This window comes from Passer domesticus, chromosome 1 (genome assembly GCF_036417665.1).
Source record: "Passer domesticus isolate bPasDom1 chromosome 1, bPasDom1.hap1, whole genome shotgun sequence".
Lineage (NCBI taxonomy): Eukaryota > Metazoa > Chordata > Aves > Passeriformes > Passeridae > Passer > Passer domesticus.
Genome location: NC_087474.1, coordinates 13,023,999 through 13,049,151, shown reverse-complemented (window position 1 = coordinate 13,049,151; position 25,153 = coordinate 13,023,999). Strand labels below are relative to the sequence as shown.

Genomic DNA, 25,153 nt, shown 5'->3' with positions numbered 1-25,153 from the left:
GGAATTTATGATTTCCTTTTTCTCAGTCCTACATTCAGCAGAATGTGTTAGGAGGCACTAAATTCTTACGCTAAAGACAATAGAGAAACTGTATTATTTTATTCCTTTCCATTCTCTATGTGGAAAAAAAAAATCATACTGAACCACCAGAAATGTAAAACTAAAAAAAAAAAAAATGGCTGTAACACAAGACCACAGATTGGATGTTATTTCAGTCAGTGGTTCTTGGTGGCAGCCCCAGCCCTGCAGATCCCAGGCCTGTTTTCCCTGCTGAGGCCTGCGGAGCTCCCAGCAGAGCCAGCCCAAGGGCAGCAGCCTTGGGAAGGGGCAGCAGCCTTGGGAAGGGGCAGCAGCCTTGGGAAGGGACAGCAGCCTTGGGAAGGGACAGCAGCCTTGGGAAGGGGCAGCAGCCTTGGGAAGGGACTGCAGCCTTGGGAAGGGACAGCAGCCTTGGGAAGGGGCAGCAGCCTTGGGAAGGGACAGCAGCCTTGGGAAGGGGCAGCAGCTTTGGAAAGGGGCAGCAGCCTTGGGAAGGGACAGCAGCCTTGGGAAGGGACAGCAGCCTCGGGAAGGGGCAGCAGCTTTGGGAAGGGGCAGCAGCCTTGGGAAGGGACAGCAGCCTCGGGAAGGGGCAGCAGCTTTGGGAAGGGACAGCAGCCTTGGGAAGGTCTGCAGGGAGGAAGGAGGGCAGGAAGGAGCCAACCCCATCGGCTCCTTGCTGCAAAGCTCCTGTGTCGTAAAGCCACATCCAAGTGCCGCTGATATTTCCTCAGCCACCAGCTGCTTTTACCTTATAAAGGGCCTTGATTGCTTTGTTCGCACAGCCCGGCCGATTGCTTGGCACGCCCATTATTTTTAACGAGGGTTGTTATTTTCTTTGGAGCCAGAACATCCCTGTTGGCAGCCCCTAACACCTTCCAGCCTAACTGTATCGTGCTAACACGTAGCTTTAAGCACACCGTAGGTGTAACAGGCGAGCGCAATCCTTTCCTCAAAATCTCTGCACCCTCACCAATAAAGGGTACGAAAATCTGCGTGCGGCTCACACCTGGTTCAGGACGGCAGGAATGAGCACAGAAAGTGAGCACATAGCCAGCTCCTCCAGTCTCAGGGGTGCCGCAGAAAGGCAGGAATCCATGTGTGCTCTGGGCCTCTCGGATAATGAACATTCAAAGAGACTTGCAGAGGTCAAGCTTCAGGGCAGGCGAGTTCACAGAGATCGCAGAGCTTACATGTGCTGTGTTAGAGAGTGCTTTCTTAACATTTCAAACCTTTCTCACCCCTGCACCAGGGCCAAGCCAAAACCAGCCAGAGAGGCTGAGGGACCGAATGTGCAGCCCAGAAGTTGGGTGTTTGTTGCAATACAATTTAAATGGAGGCCAGAGGAGAGAGTGCCCGGCCCAGTCTTGGCCGGACAGCAGCTCCGGGCTCCGGGCACTGCTCCAGCTGAGAGCAGGCACTTGCACTGCCACGCTCTTGGAAGTGCTGAAAGTCCTGGGCTATTGATTATTCTGCAGGCTTTATCCTCACTGTAAAGTTTTCCTTTTGACAGATGGGTTTTTTCTTTATGATGAAAACCTCTCTGTCAAAAAACTCCCCACCAGTTTTTTCACTAAGACAATCAGCGACTCAAGTCAAAAGAACTGCGATAACCCCAAACCTTAGGACTGAATTGCCTTAATTATATATTACACTTGATAGAGCAATCAGAGTTGCTTTGATTTCGGTTATGAATAGATAAGATCTGTGTGAAAGATTTAAAAAGTCACTCTGTGCCTCTTTTTTCCCTTTTCTCTCTTTTTTTTTTTAATTGACATTACCTTGACATGCTCATGTAAAGTATCATATTCTCTCCCTGGCGTGACTGAACTCTGCTGCTCACAGTTTTATCACTGCACTGGCAAATATTCTTCTTAGTTTAGGGAAAAATCTTGGCAGCAAAGAAAAGGAAAAAATGGATTTTGAGTACTGGCTCTGGTGTGGGCATTTATCTTGACTTTAATCTTCAAGCTGAAGTTCCTGTTCTCCTTTTTGTCCTTGGTACAAAAAAAAATAAATATTAGAATACAATATATTTATATTTGGTTTTCAAATCAAATTTAGATTTTCAGTTACCAGATACATTGCTTTCTTTGAAAACAGCTTTAGTCAGTTCCTACAATTTGACTACAAAAGGATATGAGAATGCCTCTGTTCAACAGGGAAAATAAGATTAAAGCCCTTTATGAGAGGATGGTAGGTTCAAGGTGACAATGCATCATGATTTTATACCAAACAGAAAAAGCATTATCTCTTGGTTGCAGTACTGACTGGCAGCCTGCAAACCATCTCTTTGATACACAAGCCTGGTTTTAGTTACAGAAACATCAAAAAAAACCCCAAAAAACTTTAAAAAGAAGATATTGAAGCATCAAGAGAATGTTAACCTGACAGCAGCCAGTATCTTCAAAGTGTGTTTCTTGTGATATTTACAGGCCAGATTTTCAAAATTGGTCTCTATTTTTGACTGTGTCCAGTTTGCAGGTGGAAGTTCAGCAGGTAACATCATTCTGGGGTTTACCTTTCTTCTCTCTCTCCCTCCTCTACCACCTGGGTGCTCATTCTTCCATGATCAGAATTTCTGAGACTCAAGGCTGATGTTTCTCATTTGGAACCAAGGTCTTATTGAGTCATGTTCAGTGTGTAAAATTATGTCTGTGTAATTTTGCCTTTAACCGAGCAAACAAAAAGGCACAGAAAGATCATTAAAGATGAAGTTAGCAGACTCCAGACTGACAATAACATAAATTTTTATCAGTACAAGCAATTAAAAATGAAGAACATTGCCAAAGGATGTGGTAAATTCCCTGCCCCTTATCATCTTAAATATAAACTGGATGTCATTCTGAAAGATTTTCTTGATTTCAGCCACAAACTGGGTTTGATGCAGGAAGTATTGAACGATATTCTACAGTTGGTGTTAAAAAGGAAGTTAGGTAATAAACTAGATTATTATAGCAGTCTCTTCTGACCTCAGAATATCTCCAGAATCTATCTCTACCTTCAGGACTAATTTATTAAAAGCCTGGCTGGCTGTTGCAGGCAATGAAGTATTGCAATACTTCAGGGGTTCTGTGAAAAAGGACTGTTGCCAACATTGCTGACTGCAGTCAGCATTTTCTGAAGATCATAGGAAGTGAAAATACAAAATAAGCATCCTTCTGATTCATGTATATTTTCCCCAAAATGCTTGCTTCCAAGTATTTTTCATTATCCAGCAACTGCACACCTTAAAATTTGAAATAAAATATTAAAAATTAATAACTTCCACTAGCTTATGATGTTTCTTCTCTGTCACATAAACTAGATGTCTAAGAAATATTACTTCTGCACACTAAGTAGGGATGCAATTCTGGCTGTGAAGAACTAGTCTATAAATGTCTGTTTGCCAAGAGGCACAGCCTAATCTGAAAATACTAAAAGAATCAGCCAATTAGAAAGCTATCAGTACTAAATATTTGAATTTTCATTCAAGTTAAAGATTTTCAAAAAAGTAACTAAAGTCTCCAGGGCCTGATGGCAAGACACAGTTGGTTAAGTTATTAGACAGATCTAGGTCTAGTGCTAACACCATAGATGGGACAATCTGCTGCTTGCTGCTGGGTTTGGTACCTTGTTCAAAGGCAGACTTCTGTAATTTTCACATTTTGCTAATAAATGGAACAAATAGCATTTCTCATTTTTGGAGCCTCAGAATATCTGCTGCAAAAGGTATCACTTTTTATCCTCCTTGGGCAAAATGGTTGGGCAGGTAACCAACTTCACACCTCTGTGAAAGAAAAGGAGAAAAAATATAAAAGGAATCCCTTTTTTTTTTTTTTTCTTGAGATGTCCTCTCTAAAAGAGTAGAAAGTCTATTGTTAAAATAAGCCAGCTCAGTACTTAATCCTTATTAAAACACCTAGAAATCTGGGACGACTCTGGAGAAGTTCTACACTGTAACCTTCTGAAAAAAACTTGAGAGGACTCCTCATAGAAATTTTCTTGCTTTCTAAGCCCAGAGACAAATCAACCATAGAGATATGTGGGGCCTGCCAGGGCACCTGCTCTGGGACCCCTTTTGTTAGCACAGTTATGCTGGAGGTGTGAAATCAGCCCTTCTGTTTTCCCTTACCAATCCACAAAAAGCATATTATGTCTGTGTTGAGCTGTGTTGCTTTTGTGACTCAGTTAAGAGGGGAAAAAGGGAAACATACTGTACGGAAAAGCATTTAAAAATAATCTCTCCCTCATTCTTTACAAAATCTAGAGTTGGCTCTAAGGAACAGAGTTTAGGTTTAGACAGAAGAATGTGCTCTTTTGGCACCTTGTATGACTTTCTCTGAACTTTGCTGAGTGTTAATCCACTAAGCGCATAGTAATGTATTTGGAGGGGGGAAAAAATTAAAGTTTTTTCAATGGTGACTGCGTGGGACTATATTTAAAGAAAAGTCAGTGGTTCTTTCCATATGCTGAATGACATTCAAGATCCAAATGAGCAGTCATTTTTACTTTAGACATTCATCAGGAATGTGCTGGCAAATATCACAGGCAGAAAAATTGCTGGAAAAACTGGGCAGAGATTTCTATTATTCAATATGCTTTCACTCTTCTTTGCTGTGCTCTTTAAATTAAATGCTATTTCTTTGGCATCAATGTGCTCCAATTTTACTAGAAATCATGACACTAAATATGCCATATATACTATAAGGGCACAATCTAATACGTATTAGCTCAGCGGTTGTATCCTTAAATGTCTACAAGTTACAATGTGTCAGGAAATCTGGGTTAAAAGGGTGCCAGAACTGAAGCCTAGTCAAAGGGGAACAGCAAGAGAGTGCCTGCTCTGACAGGTCACTGGGTTTTGATTACGCAGTCAGATATGGTATTCATCCCCTTGATAATGAAAGCTGGGTGGCTGGCTGGAAAGAAAAGGCATGGAAGAGGGCTCTTGGTCATTGTCTGAGCTATTTCTGGTAATCCTCCTTACTGCCTAACTCGTGTGTTCAGGAAGGATTTGGGCCCGTGGGGTAAATGGAATTGAAATCTCTCAAGAGGAAAAAATGATAAGGAAACAATGTGTACTTGCCAGCATTTTTAGGAGGAGATGTTTAACAAAAGAAGAAGCCTGTGTTCTGCATTAGGTTACTGCATTGCCAGCTCTACTGCTTTCATTGCTGCCCCAAAACGCCAGCTCAGGACAATGGAAGGGCTCTTGCTGTTCTCTCAGCTCCTTGCTGAAATGGTATCAGTGATCCCAATATCACCTATCAAATGTCATCGTATTGCAAATTACTCACAATTTAATAAATATGCATAGTATTTAGAGGGAGATTAACCCTTAATCACATTTCAATTATGATTTATATAGACTGGGACAACATTCAGGGTGACACTAGGAGATATGTCAGCTTCTCCGTACCTTTTTTTTTTAGTGTCTTCAGAGCTACAAGTCAGGTTTCCAGATGCTCCATCCCAGCCTGAGTCCTGAGTCTTAAACTTTGTGCAGCAGAAGACACTACTGTGAAATTCACAGCACAGTAGTTAGTTCAAGGGAAATGTAACTGCTAAGTAAATTAACATTACTGCAAAGGTTTATTCTGTGGTAATGTCTCCCTAACACACAGAGAGGGCAAGGTAGTTCCCTGCCCTGCTTTCCTCCCTCCTGTTTGAAGGAAATGTTGCCAGCTTTTGAGTCAAAGCTTCTAAGAAGGAATTGTGATGGTGCTGTTGGCACAGAGTGGTGGGGCAGAATTTTGTATTCATTCTCAGCAAATTAAGAAAAAACACAACCCAATTGCCCACCTATGGGCAAACACAGCTGAGCTGGGAAATAAAGTGGGCCAGCCAAGGTACAAATGGCTCCCTACTACTCAGAAGGGGCAAATGTGCTTCAGGCTCACACTCACCTTGGTCCTGCACCCTCCGCTTTCTCTCACCTCCTTTCCAAAGGGGTGGCACCAGGTTCACAAGGTTTCACTTGTTCTGTGAAGCCAGAGGCATAACTCCAGAATGTGCTTCCACCATGGCAGCGTGTGGAGCGCCGTTTGCCGTTTGTATTTATCTGCACAAACCTTCCCAACCAGTTTTACAGTTTAGCTCCAATCACTGTAGACTGTGACATTTAATATCAAATACTCTTCCAACGTTCCCACATTAATAAACACAAACAGTGAATTCTCTCTCTGTTGTAATCATGATTTCTGGCAGCATTTAAAAGTGCATATTATTATGACAGTATTAAGAATTGGTACAGCTTCATGCAATGCTGGAATATATATCCAAAAACTAATTTACTTGAGTTGTAATGTTAGGATTATCCTTCTGTCTTTCATGACTGATGCTTCATCTGGAGAATGCTTAATGTTTTCTTGTCAATGAGTGTTAACTCAAATGAATTATTCCAATCTGTTTACTTTGTCCCTTTCTAACAAATGCAAATTGTAATTAAAAAGGAAAAAGAGAAGGAAAATGCAAACAGCATTGAAAACCTGGTATGACAACACTGTGTAGATTTTTCTACTCTTAAGTCCACATCAATAAGCAATTTAACAATAGAACTCTTAATGGGAGACCAACAGATGAAATTGTTGTAGAGCAGCTCCTTGGATGGAATTTTTTCTTTGCCCACATAATTGCATGCAGCCATCCTTGTGTGAAATCCCCCATCAGATTACAGGGTTTGTTGTATGTAAATTGAAGACTAAATGCTTGGTAGCACCTTTCAGCTCTGCAATGCTGGAAATGAGTTTTTTAATAGGAAATTAGATTAGTAATATTTTAGTCAACAAAAACGCGGAAAATCTCTGCATAAAGATGAGAAAATTATTCATGTAAACTGACTTTTTTAAAAAAGAATGAACAATTGTTAAATTTTGTATGCTACTATTCATAAAAAATTCTGTGCATTATTTTGTAAAAAAAGAACAAGATGTGCAAAGACAAATTATTTCTACTTTGCTGGCTATAGTATTGACTGAGCTTTTGACTAGCAACAGGTTGCATAATTTAGTGGTTTCAATTTTTAATATTATTTTATTCATTTCTCAAAATGAGGAACAATATGTGGAAAATTGCAATTAACGCAGTCCAGATTACAAACCAGATTTTTGCAAATAATCAACCAGGCACTAAAGCAAGACATTGCCATTTCCAGTCCCTGTTATGCTGCAGTGGATGGTATTAACTTACAGTGAGTTTCAGAAGCCAAAGTGAGAAAAGATTTCTCAGCCTTAAACTTCCTTTGCAAATGCAAAAGTGTTTCCTCGGGTGTAAATCTGCCTTCCTTTGTAGCTGATAGCCCAGAAAACAACTGATCACGTAGTAATAAATTATCATTAATATTATTTATAAACACTTATTAAAATGGTTCTTGCAGTTTAGGCTGGACCACAGAGCAGAGCCTGAATGTACCACACACTGAGAAAGCTGAGGAAGACGTGGGTCACATCTGGCAGGAAACAACAGACATAGCTGGTAGAATGAGCAAAACACACGCCACCACCATTAGATGCAAAGTTTTAAGCAAAGACATTCCTGTTCCTAAGAACCTACTGGCTTTTAATAGGAAAGGACATTTGAACTATCATAAGGCTTTTCTTTTGCTCCTAAGGAAGATATAAATGTGATGGGTACCCAGAAGGGGGTCTCAGACTTCAGCATATTCTAAGTGGGAATAAGAATTCCATCAGTAGAACAGTGAAAACTAATGTCTTCTCCAGCTTTCTGAACACAGGTGATAATGGTTCTGGGCTACTGGCAGAAGGCTGCAGCTCCTGAAAATCTCTTAAAATCCCTCTTGATAGTTTGCAGTCTTCAAACAGTGACTTTGGGAATGTGTCTCCTATTTCCATGAGAAATTTCTTTCACTCTCTCTAAAAGCTTTAAAGAAGTGGTGCCATAGATAAATGAAGAGACCTGAGAAATTCATTTTAACTGTAGCAAAGATCCCTGCAATATGGTCTGTACTTAGAAATGAGAATATAATTATGACTAGGAATGCATCATGCACCCACTGCAAAAGTCCATATATACCAACTTTAAAAAACTATTTTCACCTCAACTCCTCCTCTGCCACCAAATATTCACTGGCTTTTATTGACAACAATACTATTCGCTTCTATAGATAAAAAATAAAGACAGCTCCTTGTCCCAAGGACTGACAATCTAAACACACCCCAGGGAAACCCACAGAGGAAATAACAGAGGGACAGTAACGTTGTTCTTGTCGCCTTGTTAATTCACATCTTATGTGCTACACAATCGAGTGACTCTCTAGGAGAGTGGTGAGTTTTGTGCTGAGGTTACTGCTATCTAGTTTATTCTTTTTTATGCCTTTGGGGCAAAAAGGAGAAGAAAAGGGCGACCAAATCCCAGTGGCTGTAACAGTGACAAGAGTGTAGGGGAAGTGGAGAACCTTTTTACTCACATTTTACACCTCTCCCTCACTCTTCATTTCTTTCCTTAATTTTCTAAGACAAGGATTACCCCAACAAACAAGCAGATTAAAATCAAATACCTGAAGCTATTATCACCTGTGGCTGTCATCTCTCCCTCCCTGACAGAGGTCACTGCAGACACTGCACTGAGACTCAATTTGTGAATGTAAGCTCATTCCAGACCTTGGCTGTAAAGTGTGCATCTGAAAACAGAATTTTGGGAGCCTATTTGCAAGGGAAGCAGGTCCTGGCATCCTCTGGAATGGTGCAAGCACCTCCTCCTCCATCCATCTGCCTTTAAACCACAGTCATGTCAGTTTGAGCTCTGAAACCATCAGTCAGGCAGAGTGACACATCTAAGGAATTTTGGTTTTTTTCACAGTAGACAGAACACAGTGGGCATAAATATCTTACAAAGTTCCCCTAATTTTTTTTTCTTCCAAAGATCCCGGGCTTGATGTTTTTCTTCATCTCATTCAGAGAGTATTCTGTCCAGTCCCTGTCAGTGCCTAGGAAGTCTGCACTGCACACAGAATAGAAATCAAAGCCATATTCTTTAGTCTGCTTTTGTGTAATCCTAACTCAAACTTCCAGTCTCAATTTTTAAAATTGATTAAAGTATAAATTACAAAAGATAATACTAGTCCTAAGGAGAGAAAAATATTAAAATAGGTTTACAAATCTAAGAGAGAAAAATCAATCACTGGCAAGAAGTAGCCTAGGATATGAATGAATTGCATGTCATTTAGAGAAACAAATAAATGCAAGAGAATTAATCAGCAGATGTAAGAGTGTGATGTTGATACAAAATAGAAGAGATTACAAGGAGGCATGAAACAATGACCATGTGCATCAAATCATAGCTGCTTTCTGCACAGATAGGAAAAACAGTGAAGAAATGCTACAAGTTATTTTTTGACGAGGAACATGAATTAAAGGCAAATTAACCCAGTCTGTGCTTCTCCCATGTACACACACACACACACACACAAACCCTGCTTTCACAAAGTCAGCCCCCATTGTGGATTTCTGACCTTCAGCCTTCCTCTGTCATGCTAAACTTAAATTTTAAATTGAGTCTGGAAGGCTAGGATGGGGTGACACAACAGCAGCATAAGAAATAGATGAGGGTTTTTTCTGCATTTGCATTCCTGGCAGATTCCTTACAATGCTTATTATTAACTAGACTGAGGACTTGGGAGAGAAGGATGTAGAAACAGTCAGGCACAGCAAATAGAATTAGGAAATATTTTGAAAACAGTCTTGCAAGCCAGGACATGCAATAGCCAAATTCACTTTAAGTCTCAACAACCCAAGTTCAAAGGTTTGAATTGCTCAAGAATATCCTATGTTTAGCCAACACTGCTAATCTGGCACATCTCTTCCTTGTCTGGCCAAACCCTCCCCTTCTCAAAATACCCAGAACAGATAAATGCAGTGCTACAGACATCCATTAACAGAGAGAACGTGACCAAAACATCAGCACAGCTTTGAAAGGCAGGCCTTATATCTACAGTCATGGCCACATATCTACAGTCATGATGGGCTTAAATTTTGTTTTGTTGTTCTTCCAGCTGTTTGCCAGCAATAAATGGCAATTGTACTTTCCAACCATGTTCAGCTGGGCTCTGTGCCATTTTTCACTGTTTTTGATGGCAGAGTTCTCAAAGACATGCATTAAACTATCTGGCCCATGCAATAACTCACTAGGGTTGCACTCATGCTTCCAAGGAGGCCCATAAGAAGAGGGGAAATAGTTTTTTTGAGAAAGGCAGCAGTATTCTGCACTAGTAATATTAAACTTTCCCAAGGAATTTCAATAGCATTAACAAATTATTTTGATAAAATACAGGAGGCTTTGCAGATGGTTTTCTCAGGGTTTGAACAGAGCAAAATGTGCAAGCTGTACACCCACTCCTCGATGTTGTGAGCTCCCTTACAGTCTGTCCTATGACCATTCACAAATATACTAATGTTACAGACTTAATCTCATAATGGTAATGCATCCACAAACAAATTACTGCAGTAATGCAGTTAGCTCAATTAACTTTTGAATCTATTCACTAGGCAGAACTAAAGGTCATTTTCTATTAAAATATCTCCCTCCCACTTCCTTATCGCCCTTTGCAACTTATGGGAGTTAATATTAGAAATCCTGTCTACACTATGTCAGGAAGAAGACAGGGTGACAAAGCCAGAAAAAGACCTTATTCTTTACTAACATAACACAGACACAGCCCAAAGAGAACATCTGCCTTCTTTCATGAACACATCTAATTATGGTAAATTGTTAACACCTTGAAGAGGAGTTTCATAGAAGAGTAAACTTTAACATATGCCATCCTCACACATAAAACATCCTGTACTTCATACTTTCCCAAACACATGCCCTTTTTCCTACAACAGTTTATCAAAGGCCTTGTTTTGAAAAGGCCTTCAACCTGTTTTCTATTCCTGTGGATGCATTTTTTTAGTGCTTGCAATTATTTGCCAGTGCAAATAAATCCGTAGAAATGACAAACTACGTAATCTGGGAATGCAGTCAGGAGATGAGACAGCAAGGCCTGCAAAACTGCAAATGCAATTATTCCCCACGCCCAAATGCAAGACACTACAATTTAAGTCTTTTGGAAAATCCTGCCTTTACTTTATTTGGGCACTGAAAGCTGCCTGTCCACCCTACAGCTCCTGTTGCTCTTCCCCTTGAGATCCCACACTAAAGTCACAGTGAATAATTTGCCACTATTATTGCCATGGCAACACCTTGATGTCATGCATACATAGAATCATGATTGACATTCCTGCAGTAACCAACAAAATGAGAATTGAGGGGAAGAAGGAGAAAACCAGACTCAGCTCCAATACTAATGGGGGAAACAGAGGATCATTGGCACTGTAAATATTGCTTTATTCATAAATCTGCCTTCTGCCATTTTCCACCATGCCAACATTTCTGTGAAGGGCTCCCATCAGACCCCAAAACACACAAAAAATGCACAAGGGGTTCCTAAAACATGCCTGGATTTGGCCAGATTGCAGTGGGTGACCTTCTGACAGTGCTCCATGCTACAGCACAGAAGATTTTTGCCACAGAGGTTATTCTTAAAAATGTGCCTCTTGAATGTCATAGGTATGGCCTAAAATAACACAACACATTAAACAATGTGGGTTTTGCCTCTGAGGAAGCCTTTAGGTGCTCAGATGGGCTGTAAACTTTTTCTTTTCTTTTCTTTTCTTTTCTTTTCTTTTCTTTTCTTTTCTTTTCTTTTCTTTTCTTTTCTTTTCTTTTCTTTTCTTTTCTTTTCTTTTCTTTTCTTTTCTTTTCTTTTCTTTTCTTTTCTTTTCTTTTTCCTCCTTTCCCCTCTTCTCTTCTCTTCTCTTCTCTTCTCTTCTCTTCTCTTCTCTTCTCTTCTCTTCTCTTCTCTTCTCTTCTCTTCTCTTCTCTTCTCTTCTCTTCTCTTCTCTTCTCTTCTCATTTATAAGCATTCACAGAATGACACACACAAACCATTAGGAATAGTATAAAACAACATCTGTTAAGAATTTTTTAACTCAATGTCTCCAGCAGTTTTCATAGTGGTCTACAGGCAATACCAAGACAAGGATGGAAACAGCCTTTTATTCTAAATTTCATATGTACAAGGAAAGCCATTTTACACAGTTTTGTAAATTCTGTGTAAAAAAGCTATTGTCATCCAATGTCACTGTGCTTACACTAATAAGAACTTTTAAACATGGAGTACATTATTAACAACAAAAACTGTTAACAAACAGGCATAAAAGACACAGATACGTGTGCTGATATTTCACATACATTCTAGAAATGAGTTGGCGCAAAAATAAAATGTGCCAGTAAAAAAAAATAGGCTTTTTTTTAAATCACGCAATACATGATTTTTTTTCTTGCTTTCTCTCCTTTTTTTACACAATATGCTGAGATCCATTCTCAAGCCTTTTCACATCAGGATTTGCAGGCACTTCAGCAACCCAGCTATATCTTTTACAATACATGAAGTTCAGACCAACAAACAGAAAAACAGCTGCTGCAAAAGAAATTCTCTTATCCCATATGCACATTCAAATATTACTCTCTGCTAAAGCAATCATTTTGCTTTAGTAATTTTTGGATACTGACATGTTTTCAGGATGATGTGTAACAGTTTGTCTCCGTTTATCTCTCATTCATGTACTTAAAGGTTTATTTTAACGTACCATCACAATGTAACAATATGTTATATGGAAGCACAAAGTAAATTGTCCACAAAGCATCACAATGTCTAAAAAGAGGGAATTGTTCTCTTTACAGTTATTTGATCCAAAGAAAAACTTTGATTTCCTCTGCTCTTGCTTGGAGCTATCTCCAAAATTTGTCCAAAGACTACTGTGTACTAGATGAGTTAACATGACACCCTCCCTAGTTCTCTTCCTAGATACAAGTGTCAAATGACCAAATTAATTTAGAAGCAAAGCAAAGCAGAACTCAATTGCATGTGTGTTCATAATTTCCCATCTTTAATAAAATAGTGAAATATACTTATCAAAGGTTTCCCTGTGTCTGTATAAATAATCTCTCTCCAGTTATTTCATTTGTAATGGACTGTGCATTAAGATTATAAGGCAATTGGAACAGGATTCTCAGGATAACTGAAAGCTTAATATTGTTTTCCTCATGAGTCAGGATAAAGGCTTTTTTAATAAGCTCAGAGTGGGGAGAGAGAGAAAAAAAAGAGTGCGTATGTGCATAATAGAAGAAGGATAGTTTTTCAGCATATAGACACTTAAATATTGATCAACAAAGACAGGTAATGACTCCACCATAAAACCTATCAGAACTCCAACTGCAATTCAGAGTAGAGCTCAGCCTTATCCACTCAAGAGTGATATGTACACCTCCTTCTGACCCGAGAGAAATAATAAAGGACATGTCAATGCTTCCTTCAACCTCAAATTCATTCATTTTATGCCACAAAGCTGCATGTTGGTGTAACAAGTCACTGCAAAGTAAAACACATTACAACAAATCCTAGCAAAAAGCCATTGACAGCTACAGGACTGGGCTACAGAACTGGGAAGGCAGGGGCAGCACTGCTGACTTCCACTATGATTGTCAAATGGTGGAACGCCCTTCCATGGATTCAACACTTGGGACAGAATGGCAAAGACGTAAGGCCCACCAATGCTTTGCCCAGATTTTCAAAGGCACTGAAATAGAAAACGGATATATTCCTTAGTACCATCAGCGTAAAAAGTTTTCAAAATATAAGTCTTTATATGAAAATGTTCCTTATTGCATGGTAAGTTGATCCTCCTTTTCTTCACCTCAAGAATAAAACGGTCTTCCCTTTTCTGGTGTTTGCAATCTGTTCAGCCTCGCTACCTGAGATGGTGAAGGCGGTACATCTTGTCTGAAAGGACCTTTAGCAGGGGCATAATTAGGGTCCTGGATTTTCTTATATGAGTCATAGTTGCTAGGCCCTTCAGAAGAAGTTTTTTTTTTCAGTTGTTGTTCTTTCCGCCTCTGCTCTTGACGGAGCAGTTCTTGTGTTTCTAGCATCACCCTGGCATTAAAGCCATGTCCCCCCATATAGCCATTCCTCGATCCCTGGTAGCTGGAATATCTGGGATTTTCCTTTGCAGTCTGGAACCCTTCTCCAGGGGAATAATTCTGCTCCCAGGAGTCTTGAGATACAGAACTGGCATTTTTCCTGCTTTGCCTGAAAAGAAAAATGAAAAAGGTTTTTTAGACAAATGTTCTGGTTCACCTTCAACTGTTATTGATAACAATCACTGGAAAGAAGGCAGCTTCTGCTGTGCCATCAGCTTTTGCCCAGAGATAGCATCCTCTAAGAAGTCACTTTCTAGAGTCACAGTTCTCTTCTGCCCAAAATGATTTCTTGCCTCTTTTGTTGGGAGAAGAAATTCTAGAGAGCTGAACTATATCTCTAGGCCTCTGCAGGAGTAATATGCCATGAAAACCCATCCAGCTACAATTACCCTCATGTTCTCAAGAAAAAAGTATTACAATTCAGTTGCAGACTAGGAAAGAGCACAGGTGTTTCTGTGCTTCCTAAGAATGCAGGTGACAGCCAGCAATTGTAAAGTCACTCATGAAATATTTGAATCTAGACTGACACTTGATTAACTGTGCAACAGGCAGGTCCTCAAAACACTTGTCCTAACACTGCACAAGTCAGAAGATAAAGCTCATTACTGAGAGTTAAGTTCTTCCTCCCATGTCCAGAACTAAGAAATTTTGTGCTATAAGGAGTGTTTCCCAGTCTGCTATAGCTTTCATCAAAGAAGAGGCAGAGATAACATTTTTTGCTTATTTTTTGGCTCCAGGGAGTAGATAAATAGGACAAATACACATAGGAATTACAAATTCTTATCTCTTTTCACAATAAATCACCACATTATTTTGAAGACAGATTATGGTTTTGAAATAACTTTAATTTACTATCAAACTGCTAGATGCTTGTATGAATTTAAAATAAGATTGGTGGTGATAAAGTAAAACAATTTTGTGCTGCAGCAAAAGAGATACCCACTTTGAGATTAAAATTAGAGTATGAGAATCAAGTAATAAAATAAAATATATTGCGACATAAATCAATACGAAAATAATTTAGTTGTTTATATATGGCATGGTTTTTCATGTCATCACATATGACAGTGTGGCCTCATCCAATGAATATGCAGCGGAGAGACAGGAGAACTGGAAAATTTTTCTACCATTACTAAAAGTAAAAACTCACCTAATGTTTTTGCAATCTTCCTTCTACATGTATAATTTGAAAATTACCATATCTACCTTATTTCATAACTGATTCTGAGGCCTCTGGATGAAAAATATTATGCAAGATAATATGGGAATTATTGCAGAAAAAATTACGACATAATGTAAATTCTTACAAAATTTTTATAGCTGTTATTGGTAACCTCATATCCAACTTTGCCAAAGCAACAATGCTTCTGAGTCATGTTTTATCACTCCCTGGAACAAGAGCAAATTGAAGGAACCTCTGTAGGCTACGAAACTGTCAGGTTCCTGATCTAGAGCAAGATAAATTTTAAGTAATACAAAATTAACATGGAGTCAAACCTTGTTCTTACAATTTCACATGGGACAAGAGGATGACTAGTTGAACCAATTTAATTTACTGACTGTTTTCTGGTACTCGTTCAAAATTAGTTGGCACACTTTCCCTGTTTTTCTGGGAAGTTCCTTTAAAATTGACTCAAGAGTTTATTTGCCTTTAGTACTAAAGATTTGAATGTGCAAAGGGGAAAAAATAGGAGGCACTTAGAGAATTCACAGGATGAAAGGCAACAAAGCTCAAGCCAGTGTACAAACTTCAATCATTACACAGTCATGGTTGCAACATTAAGCTTGGGACCCAGTTTTCAGAGTAACAGTAAGATTTCTTTAAAGATCAGTCACAGTGTTAGGAACAGTTTGTAAAGCTGGAGAACTCCATGCCCCAGGTTGTTATAGGAGTATTGTGGTATTTACAGTGCTGAACGTTAGCCCTGCAGTTCTGTCTGCTCTCAGCACAGCTGAAACACCCAGAGAGCTCAAACTAATCCATTAAATTATCATTAATTACACAGTAACATGCATTGCTAGATTGCTAGCCATTTCTCATGTTGAAAACCACCTTGAGTAAACTTCTCAGTAACTCTTTTCAAAACAAGCCTTTCTATGAGCTGTTCTATGATCTATTTTTCATACTTCTTGTTGATTAATTTTCTTGTAGATTAATTTTCACCTTAGAGTTTTTAATTTCTGCCACTGAACAGCACAGCAACTTATTCCAATTTTTAAATGCTACCAGCAATTGTGAACAGGGGAAGCAAGTTTAAAGAATCATAGTTTTAAAACTATAAATGAACATGGCTGAGTGGAGCTAGCACAACTGAAAGAGAATTTCTCAGGAGAAACAATATGGCATTAATAGGTGTGGTCACCTCCAAAGGAAGGCAGAGAAAAAAAGTAGAGGGTTTATAAAGATTTTCAAGATGAGAAACTAACGATCTCAGAAAACACAGGAACTTTACATTTCCCTTTCCCACCTTCCAAACTTAACCGAAAAATTTTACACTGAAAGGCGTTAAAGTATTTGAAAATCTGAAACCATTTTATTTTCAAAGATACTGCTAAGATAAGAGTTCATGGCTAGATAACTTTCCTATAAGGCTTATTTTGTTTCCAAACAAAGAGTTATAATATACCTGGTAAAACATATCTTGTCACAACATTTTTTTTTTCCACACCATTTCCACACAAGTCATGAAAAATAATGCAGCCTTATTGGAAAGCAATTTGACACCAAGCTCTGGTGTAAATTATTCTCCATTCAATCATTGCTGATATTTTAAAATGCAAAGACTATTTGCATAATGCTTAACTATGAGAGTTAATTTGTGATACAAGATAGCTAAACTTCTATTAATTCTTAAAACTAAATATCAAGTAAAAGCCATTTTTCCCAAACAACTAGTCCTTTAAAACACCTACTATTTAAAAAAAATGTAGGTTTGTTTACACAAAAAACTGAATAATTTTCAGCATTCTATATCTATTTTAAAAATGTGTGTATGAAAACTTGAAGACCTTTGGTTTCTTGGATAATTTTCTCAGTTCCATATTTTTTTGTGGGAGGTTTTGAAATTTTTTCCCTTTTAATTTTTTCGATAGTAACATCTCTCAAAGATAGAATTTCTACCCACTAAGGAATTAGGCAAGAGAAAAAAAAATCATCTGACATATCAAAATGGGACACCTCATGTCATGCTCAGGAGACTTTTGTAATTGCAGAAAATTAAACTGGATGGTGTCCCACAAAGAATAGGTTTGTTTTAATATTTCAATTCTATTGGGTGTTGAATGTCATCAAATTCCCCTGAAATCAGCTCTGAAGAAATTCTCTGAAGCAATTCTCAGCTACCACATGCTCTCACTTAAGAAATTCTATGCCTCTTCCACAGTGAATACATTCCACCTGATATCAATGCTGAACAAAAGTGTCTGCACAAGGTATGACATTTTCCTCCACAAATGAAATTAGCTGCAGGCTCCCAGGCACAAACAGCTTCAGAAGTTCCCATACCTGGGCAAGGAGCTGTACTGGCGCTGGGCTTGCTGGAAGCTCTCCCGTTCCTCCTGCCGCTGCCGCTGCATTTGGACCTCCACTGACACCGAGTGCCTGCCGCTCTGTGAGTACGTCTTGGTGTTTGGCTACAAAACAAAATGAAAGTGTCTTAAACAAAGCAGAAAAACACCCACAAAAGAGCTCTCATTTAAGTTGCTATTGTACAAATACAGCGTTATTCATTTTAACTTGCTGTTCAAGCAACTCTTGCCCAATAATTAGGGAAAATTCTGACCCGTAACAGTGGCCTGTGCCACAAATTCTGTTTCTGACCTACTGTTTCTGAGATGTATGAGCAAAGAATCATCCAGAATGGGTTATGCTTTTATGGCAACACTGTAATGTAAATTAAATCAGTGAAATAGATTTTCAGATTCTGAGTTGGCCTAGCCATGATAATGCTAAGTTCCACACCTCTCTAAGGATTTGCGAGGGGAAGGAGCACAGCAGCTCCTCTGAACCTCACCAAAATGCTCAAGTGATGCTCTGCCTTAGTGGAACCATTCTATTTTTCAGTCGGCCTAGAGGCTGGGAAAAATTTTCTGGTTCAATATGATCAAATAGATAAATTTAGCAAGTCTCTTGTGGACGATGACCACTCCTATATCTTTGAGTAGGATTTTAATGAAGGGACAATTTGAAACGTTGAAGCCAGTACTAAGATAAGTGAAAATGGATGGTCTTTCTGGGAACAGAGAGTATTACAAGATCTGACAGAATGGCTGGATTCAAACTTTGGAACATGGAAAAGTTTACTTTTATAGAGATACCTATCACTTTCTTCAGATTTTGTGATTTCATTTTGCAAAATAAAGTGTCACAAAAATCAAAGAATGCTATGGGCTTTTCTTATTGTTTTACTAATAAGAAACAGAGCATTTCTTTTTCCTCCTTAAAATTACCAGTACTATTCAAAATATATAAGTTTAGGTATAGGAAGGTTAGGGACCATAACCACTTGTCTGAGCCTGGAACTGAAACAGCTTCTCTCAGACCTACTTTTAAAAGGATGTTTTGTCTTTTTATCTCTGCTTTTCCTCGAAACAAACATCTCTTGTTTTTTTCCATTATAATTTCTGCAGCAGAAAGAGATCTTAATGGCTCACATATATATGCAAGAGAAAAGGCTTTCCAAAAGCTTTGCACATAGAGGACAAGTTTTAGAAACTAGAGTTGTCATTTGTGATGTGTCTTACTATTGTCATGTACCTGCAGGTAGCCAGAAACAACAAGTTTTAAACAGGTGTACAACTTTTGGAAATTTGTTGTCAATGACAATGCACTTCAGACAGAATCAGTCTCAGGTCTGAATTTAACAGACACAATTTTCCCATTATAAGAAGATTTCTGGCTGAAGGAATCAGAATGTGAAAGCACAGACTACGAATAACAGTGAACTCATTTAAGAGAATCCTGAATGCAACAGTAATGTCTATTTTAGAATAGGTTACTTTTTACTGTGTAAAAACCTCAGTAAAACAGCATTTCTAATGAAGAAATGCTTTAGGAATGGTAAGATGAAGCAACAAATTGAGAAAACAGAATCATGTGTCAGCCTTGTGGGAAATTTTCTTAGAGATGAATAAGCTGTACATATGTATGTCCAAACCAACAACCCCCACAGAGATTTCCTACTATATTAAATAAGGGCTACACATACAGAGCAGCGTTTCAGTTATTGCATATGTCAACATTTCTAACTTTCTTGACTTTATTGAGAGTCTTCTGACATTTGGTATTTTATTGAAGGGCTCAGCTTATGGAAGGGAGTGATTACCTGAAAATCGTAGGGTTTATTTGTGAATCCTCTCCTGTGTGGTTATAAGCAACTTACAGCAAACCAGAGGGAAACTGAGAAGTTCCCATATCAACTTTCCGATAAAGAATAAAAACATTTAAACTAAGATTTTACAGCCAATCTCCTAATTTCATGGGTTTCACATCAACAACATTGGAAAGCTTGCAGCTACATTATGTCATATGTGAGAAAGTAGTTATCACAGATAAGACATGAAATCAGAATTGCTTCTCTTTATTTGAAAACAGTTTCACTTTTTTCAGTTGGCTGTAAATATAAGGGATTAAAGAATTTGACAGTACAGAGAATGGTTCAATCACCAAAAAGGTGGAGATAGGATTGAGCTGCTGCTCAGTTTAGGTTTATACAGGACAATAAAATGCACCACCTAGAAGGCACACACACGTGCAGAGAGAGGAGTTACCACAAAAGCCTGCAGTAAAGTGACAGAGGCTTTGAAAGTCATAATGGAGTACGAGTGGACAAAGATCAAAATGTAACTTCAGAAATATTTCTTTTTAATGCACTGAAGAACCAATGGTTCAATAGAGGCCGGAGCTGTCACTCCTGTCTGCCTGCTGTAGTGCATGGCCAGAATGACAGGATCTGAGGAGTCTGGTCTGGATTCTCTGCAGTTCAGAAAGAATTTCATCTAATGGGCGACGTTTATAATTTGATGGGTCTAAAGGCAAACATCTCAAATCCATTATCTGATTTACTGAAGGTATGCCCTGTTAAACTAAAAGGATTTGCAATACTTAGCTAATCTGGAAAGGACATGTATTTAGTCTGAATGTTGTTCACATCTACAATAAGCTGTTCATATAATTGAATCTATTATCTCAATTAAAGTATCCAAAAATATGTCAATGAGACACAAAAATCTTCCCTTTGTATGCAAGCATATATTCCATATCATAACATACATACACATAGACAGGTACATTTAACCATCTTATTAATGAAAAGGCTTTTCTTTCAAAACTTTTCATTCAAAACCTCAGTGATACCATTGTGAATGCCCTTGATATATGGTTATGATGATATAGAGATTTAATATAATCCATTTTGGACCCTCAATTTTCTCAGTAAAAATGCAAATCTCTATACAGTGATATGACTTTTCAATGTGCTGTTGATTAAAGTAACTAAACAAAAATATTTATATAATTAGTAGCTTTGCTCTACAAAAACTAATTGGTAATTTTGTCTCAGTTCTCGTAGTATGCTTTTATGCACATATATTTTAATAAAATACATTCTTAAACACACATCTATATAAATATCTAGCCCATTTATGTTAGTATAAAATGGAGAAAATTAAGAAGAAAATGTTGCACTATTTTCAGATCTTTCTCCAGAGCAAAAAAAACACGTACAAGGAACACACGTAACACAGCAATTATAACACTGATATCAACACAAGGCTAAGTACAATTATAACAACCTGAAACCATCCAACAAAGCTGGCAACAACTCAGTCCTCACAGAAGAGATTGATAAGAACTCTGGCCTTGCTTGCAGTGAGATGTATGACAAGCACTGACCTTTTAAATTAGGATGTGGTCAAGGCCACAATAACAACCAAGGCTGAGTTATACAAATAAATGTATGTTCATGTCTTCCACAATACATTTAAGTGGCAATGATAGTGCATTCAGCATTGTTAAACAACATTTAGCATTTAAGATAGATGAAATTACACAGCTCTCTTCCCAAAGATGCATTAATTTAAAACCAGGGCTGCAAAGTTTAAAGTTTCTACCTTCTCACTTAATGCAAACATTTTTTCATGTTACAGAGAGTATCTCTGTAACAGAACATGTAACCCTCATGCTTCAAGTTGCAGTGACCATTATCAGCAGTCCAGGGCAGCATATTTTAGGGACAAAGGTCCCTCTTCTCTTTTCCTACCTATCCCAGGGGCTGCCCACACAGCCTCTGTCCCTGCACAGTGGCATTTCTACCCACACTGGGTAGTGCTGCATGGTGGCAGCAGGGATCCCTCAGGAATGGCACAGATCAAAGCTGCCACTGAATTACAGAGAGGACATCATGGGGCCATGGCTTTTCAGGGAGACCCAACCAGTTCAGGAGACAGGAGATCTACCAGTGACACTGACATACCTACCTGACAGCCTAGAGCCACAGGAACAGGCTGGGAGATAACTCTTTGGCTTGATAAAGAAATAGTTAACAAGGAGATTATTAAAGGAGCAATTTAGTATTTTCCCAGCTATTAAAAAAGACCACTATTTTATTAAAATAATGTGGGGTATTTTGTTGTTTTGGGGTTTTTTTGGGGTTTTTTTTGTTTGTTTGTTTGTTTGTTTGGGGTTTTTTTTTCAGATTAAGGTCTGTGTTTAACCAAGTTTCAAGTTCACCTGGGAACTTGGCAGGCACAATGGCCCCCAAAAGTCTGTGGTTCTCATAGTGCAGCACTAATTAGAAATAGATAAGATTAAATGACCTTGCCTGCTTTATGTGTAAAAATACTTGGCACAGATGACAGACAATCCAGTAACTGTGTATATCAAAATTCAGAATGATAAAAAACATTCAGTGTCTCTGGGAGATGTCCTTGAAAACTATTTTTACTTCCATCTTTGTGTTTATGTTGCTATGGTGAACAGAACATATAGCAGCATGTCTTTTAAAAATTGCCGACAGGTGCATGTATTAACTCAAACAACATGTAATAAGAAAATCCCATCCCTTTCTGTGCCTTTCTATGGTGTACATGTAGGAAGCTGAGCAGAATAGAACAATGATTTCTGTTCTGTACTAGGAGCAGCAGAAGGAAAATCTTCAGTATGGCAGAAACAAACCACTAAGCCCTGAAATTCTGCTTGAGGTATTTATGCTCACTGTATGCCTGTGAGCTATAAACATTTGTTTACTAACTAAAATGACTTAATTTAATTTTAAAATCTTATATCTTATTTTTTTTATTTCAAATATATCAGTAGATTAAAGCTAGTGGGTAAAAAAATGTTAAAAATAAAAAGATGTTAAAGTTAGAGCCTAAACCATAGCAAAAAATGCTAGTGTTTTATTAAATCCTTTGCAGATTTAAAATGGATATTAACCACACAGGTAAAGAGAAATCACCTATGGACACACTTTCCTAAAAGTTATTATAATAATTTTGGTTTCCTCTCTGAAAGATATTGTGGGATAGGAGAAACTGCAATTTAGCTTCTAAGGTTTTTGTCTACTGCAATACTCTGTTAGATATTGCCTAATATATTGCATAAAATATCCTAAAATAGATGCTTGAAATGGATTAATAATAGAAAGAATTATTACAATACCTCTCTTTCTCATTAATGTGTTGAGTAATTCTACATAATTTACAGACTGATATAAACTTTAGAATGTTTACATTGAATAAAGTCTGTTATTCATTTTTTTCAGGTAATATTAATATGCTATGGTCAAAGTTATAGCAATAAAAATGTTTCCTAAAGAATTTTAGACTATTTAAAATTTAGTATGGCTTTGAGAAGGTCAAGGACTTGACTACAGGGATAAGAAATAAATATATTAGACAGAAAAAAAGGATTTTTTTCTATAGAGACGAGTCCTACACACCAACAAACAACAGAAAACACCCAAGCAGAACAAAACCCCAGCCCTTCTGAACCTTCAGTTAACCAGCCATGTATACATATATTAGGACTCCTGGAGTCTTTCCTCTATGAAAATCATGTAATTATTTTTCACAAATTTGTGCATTTAATTAAGCTATACTCAGCCAAGTCAGGTAGTGTATATATTATGACCCAGCTAGCTGTTATCTTTAGAAAATCAAGCATATTTTTATTTGACTCCTAAATATTTAGAGTACATTTTGCTGAGCTGCTCTCTCAACAGCAGATTTTCCTGTCATTTAAACAGATCCAGGATGACTGGAGATGAATGTATTAGTGAATGGAATTTGCCACCTCCCATTTTCAGCACTAATTATTGTATTGAATATGATGAAATAAAGCACCAACTTTTGTCCCTCAAGCATCTTTTGTGGGCTTTTTTGGATCACTGATGTGCTTCCAGAAACAGGACTGGCAAGCAGCTGTAGTGTTTTCCATGGATTTAAAATGTTCTTTTTTAAAATTGGATTGTTCACTCCCATGGCATTCTGTGCTACAGAGCTGTGGTTTTGTTGTTGAAGGGGTGGGTGTGTGTCTGTTAATCGAGATGTGACTAGGCAAAAATACAAGATGTGGAACAAATTACAACAAAGTCCCCCAAAGTCTGGAACTGATACAAGGTAAGCCTCAGCAGACCTAACACAATCCAGAAAAGCACAGAAAACAGAGGCTCAGCTTTGGTACAAAACAGAAAAATCAGCCCCAAAAGAATCCTCATTAGTATAAAAGTGCCATAGCAACATCAAGGGCCTTAAATATTAGCAGACACACTGTAATTCCATGCAATTCTGCATGTCCAGATACACATTTCTGCACTTTGACTGGAATTAACACCAGCAGGATTAAAATGGATTAATTAAATTTTATGTTATTTTTATCTTTTTTTTCCCATGCAACATCAGGCCTATAGTGTTGCCCTTGAAAGCCTCTTGTACCTCACTTTTTGAAATACAAACACATAAAAAGCACCACATAAAAGAAAAAAAAGAAATGCTATGATGAAAGTCATCCTAAAATAAACAAATGCAAAAATCCCTTCCATAATGCTTTGACTCAGCTTACAGAACCAGTGAATTTTAGAGAAGGCTCGATGTTGCAACATTTAGGCAGTTATTTAAACCCTAACAGTGTGTCATTCAAATGGCCTTGAGCAGAAATGTTATGCTGCTTAATAGACAGTGTCATCTCATTCCAGCACTATCACTTTTTGTGTCTGTTAAGCTGCCTGGTGCTGTTGAACTTGACGCAGGCAGTCAAGTACTTTGTTTACTGCCAGGACAAACACGGTGGGGCAAAAAGTCCAGTGCTGTTGCATTGCTCAGCTACAGAGAAATGACCTTCACCTGATGGGCCTCAGCAGGAAGGGATGGGCCAGGCACCCCAGGCACAGAACCAGCTGTGCTCCATGGAATGAGAGCTGCCTCCCACCCAGGGAGGAGACTGAAGGTATCTGTCACAGGTAAATGGACTCCTGGGTCACAGGCCATAAATATTCTGGGAGGAATTGGAGTTGGTGAGGTTTACAGGACCATTTCTATAATATATTAGTGGGTTTCTCAAGAATTGAGCTCCTCTGAACATCCTCAGAGCTGCCAGATTTCCATCAGCATCCATTACTTCCACTGCAAACTCCATGCTCATTTATACTTCCAACAGTCCCCCATCACATCAGCACTTCATTCCCTATCCTCAGCCATCCCATCCGCTCTGTAATGAGAAATGCAAACTACTTATCACCTCGTAGCACACACTTCTCCAAGGATGGGTTTTTCCTCTCTTTCTATCCAAACCAGGTCAGAGTTGGCTGCTGTCTTGTGGCTCAGAGGCTTCTCTGTATGCAAAGCCTTTTGTTTATGCAGGCTGCACAACCCATCTCCCTCAGGTGAAAACACTCTTTTCAACAATGGCCCACGTACAGTTGCACTTTGCACTGCTGTGGTTTGGAACCAACAGCTCACAGATGGAGAAGACTGAAAAGACACTGATGAATGTATCTAAGTATTTTCCTACACGTGTACTGTAAACCAATTCTGCATTTTTTTGGTGTCATCGGTATTTAATAACACATCTGGATCTGTTTTGAGAGGTTGTCTC

At 38.4% G+C, this 25,153-nt stretch overlaps 1 protein-coding gene across 12 annotated transcripts in view; it reads right to left on the bottom strand.

Annotated features, from left to right (window-relative positions):
- Positions 1–11,671: 11,671 nt before the first annotated feature.
- The window catches only part of PARD3 (par-3 family cell polarity regulator), a 441,795-nt gene continuing 428,313 nt past the window's right edge, over positions 11,672–25,153 (bottom strand). For all 12 annotated transcript variants that reach the window (XM_064395692.1, XM_064396060.1, XM_064395762.1 and 9 more), the window contains 2 exons: positions 17,567–17,694; positions 11,672–14,170 (listed from right to left, as the gene is read on the bottom strand). In XM_064395692.1, the coding sequence (XP_064251762.1) occupies positions 13,777–14,170; positions 17,567–17,694 (522 nt within the window). In that variant the 3' untranslated portion in view covers positions 11,672–13,776. The remainder of the gene's footprint in view (positions 14,171–17,566; positions 17,695–25,153) is intronic.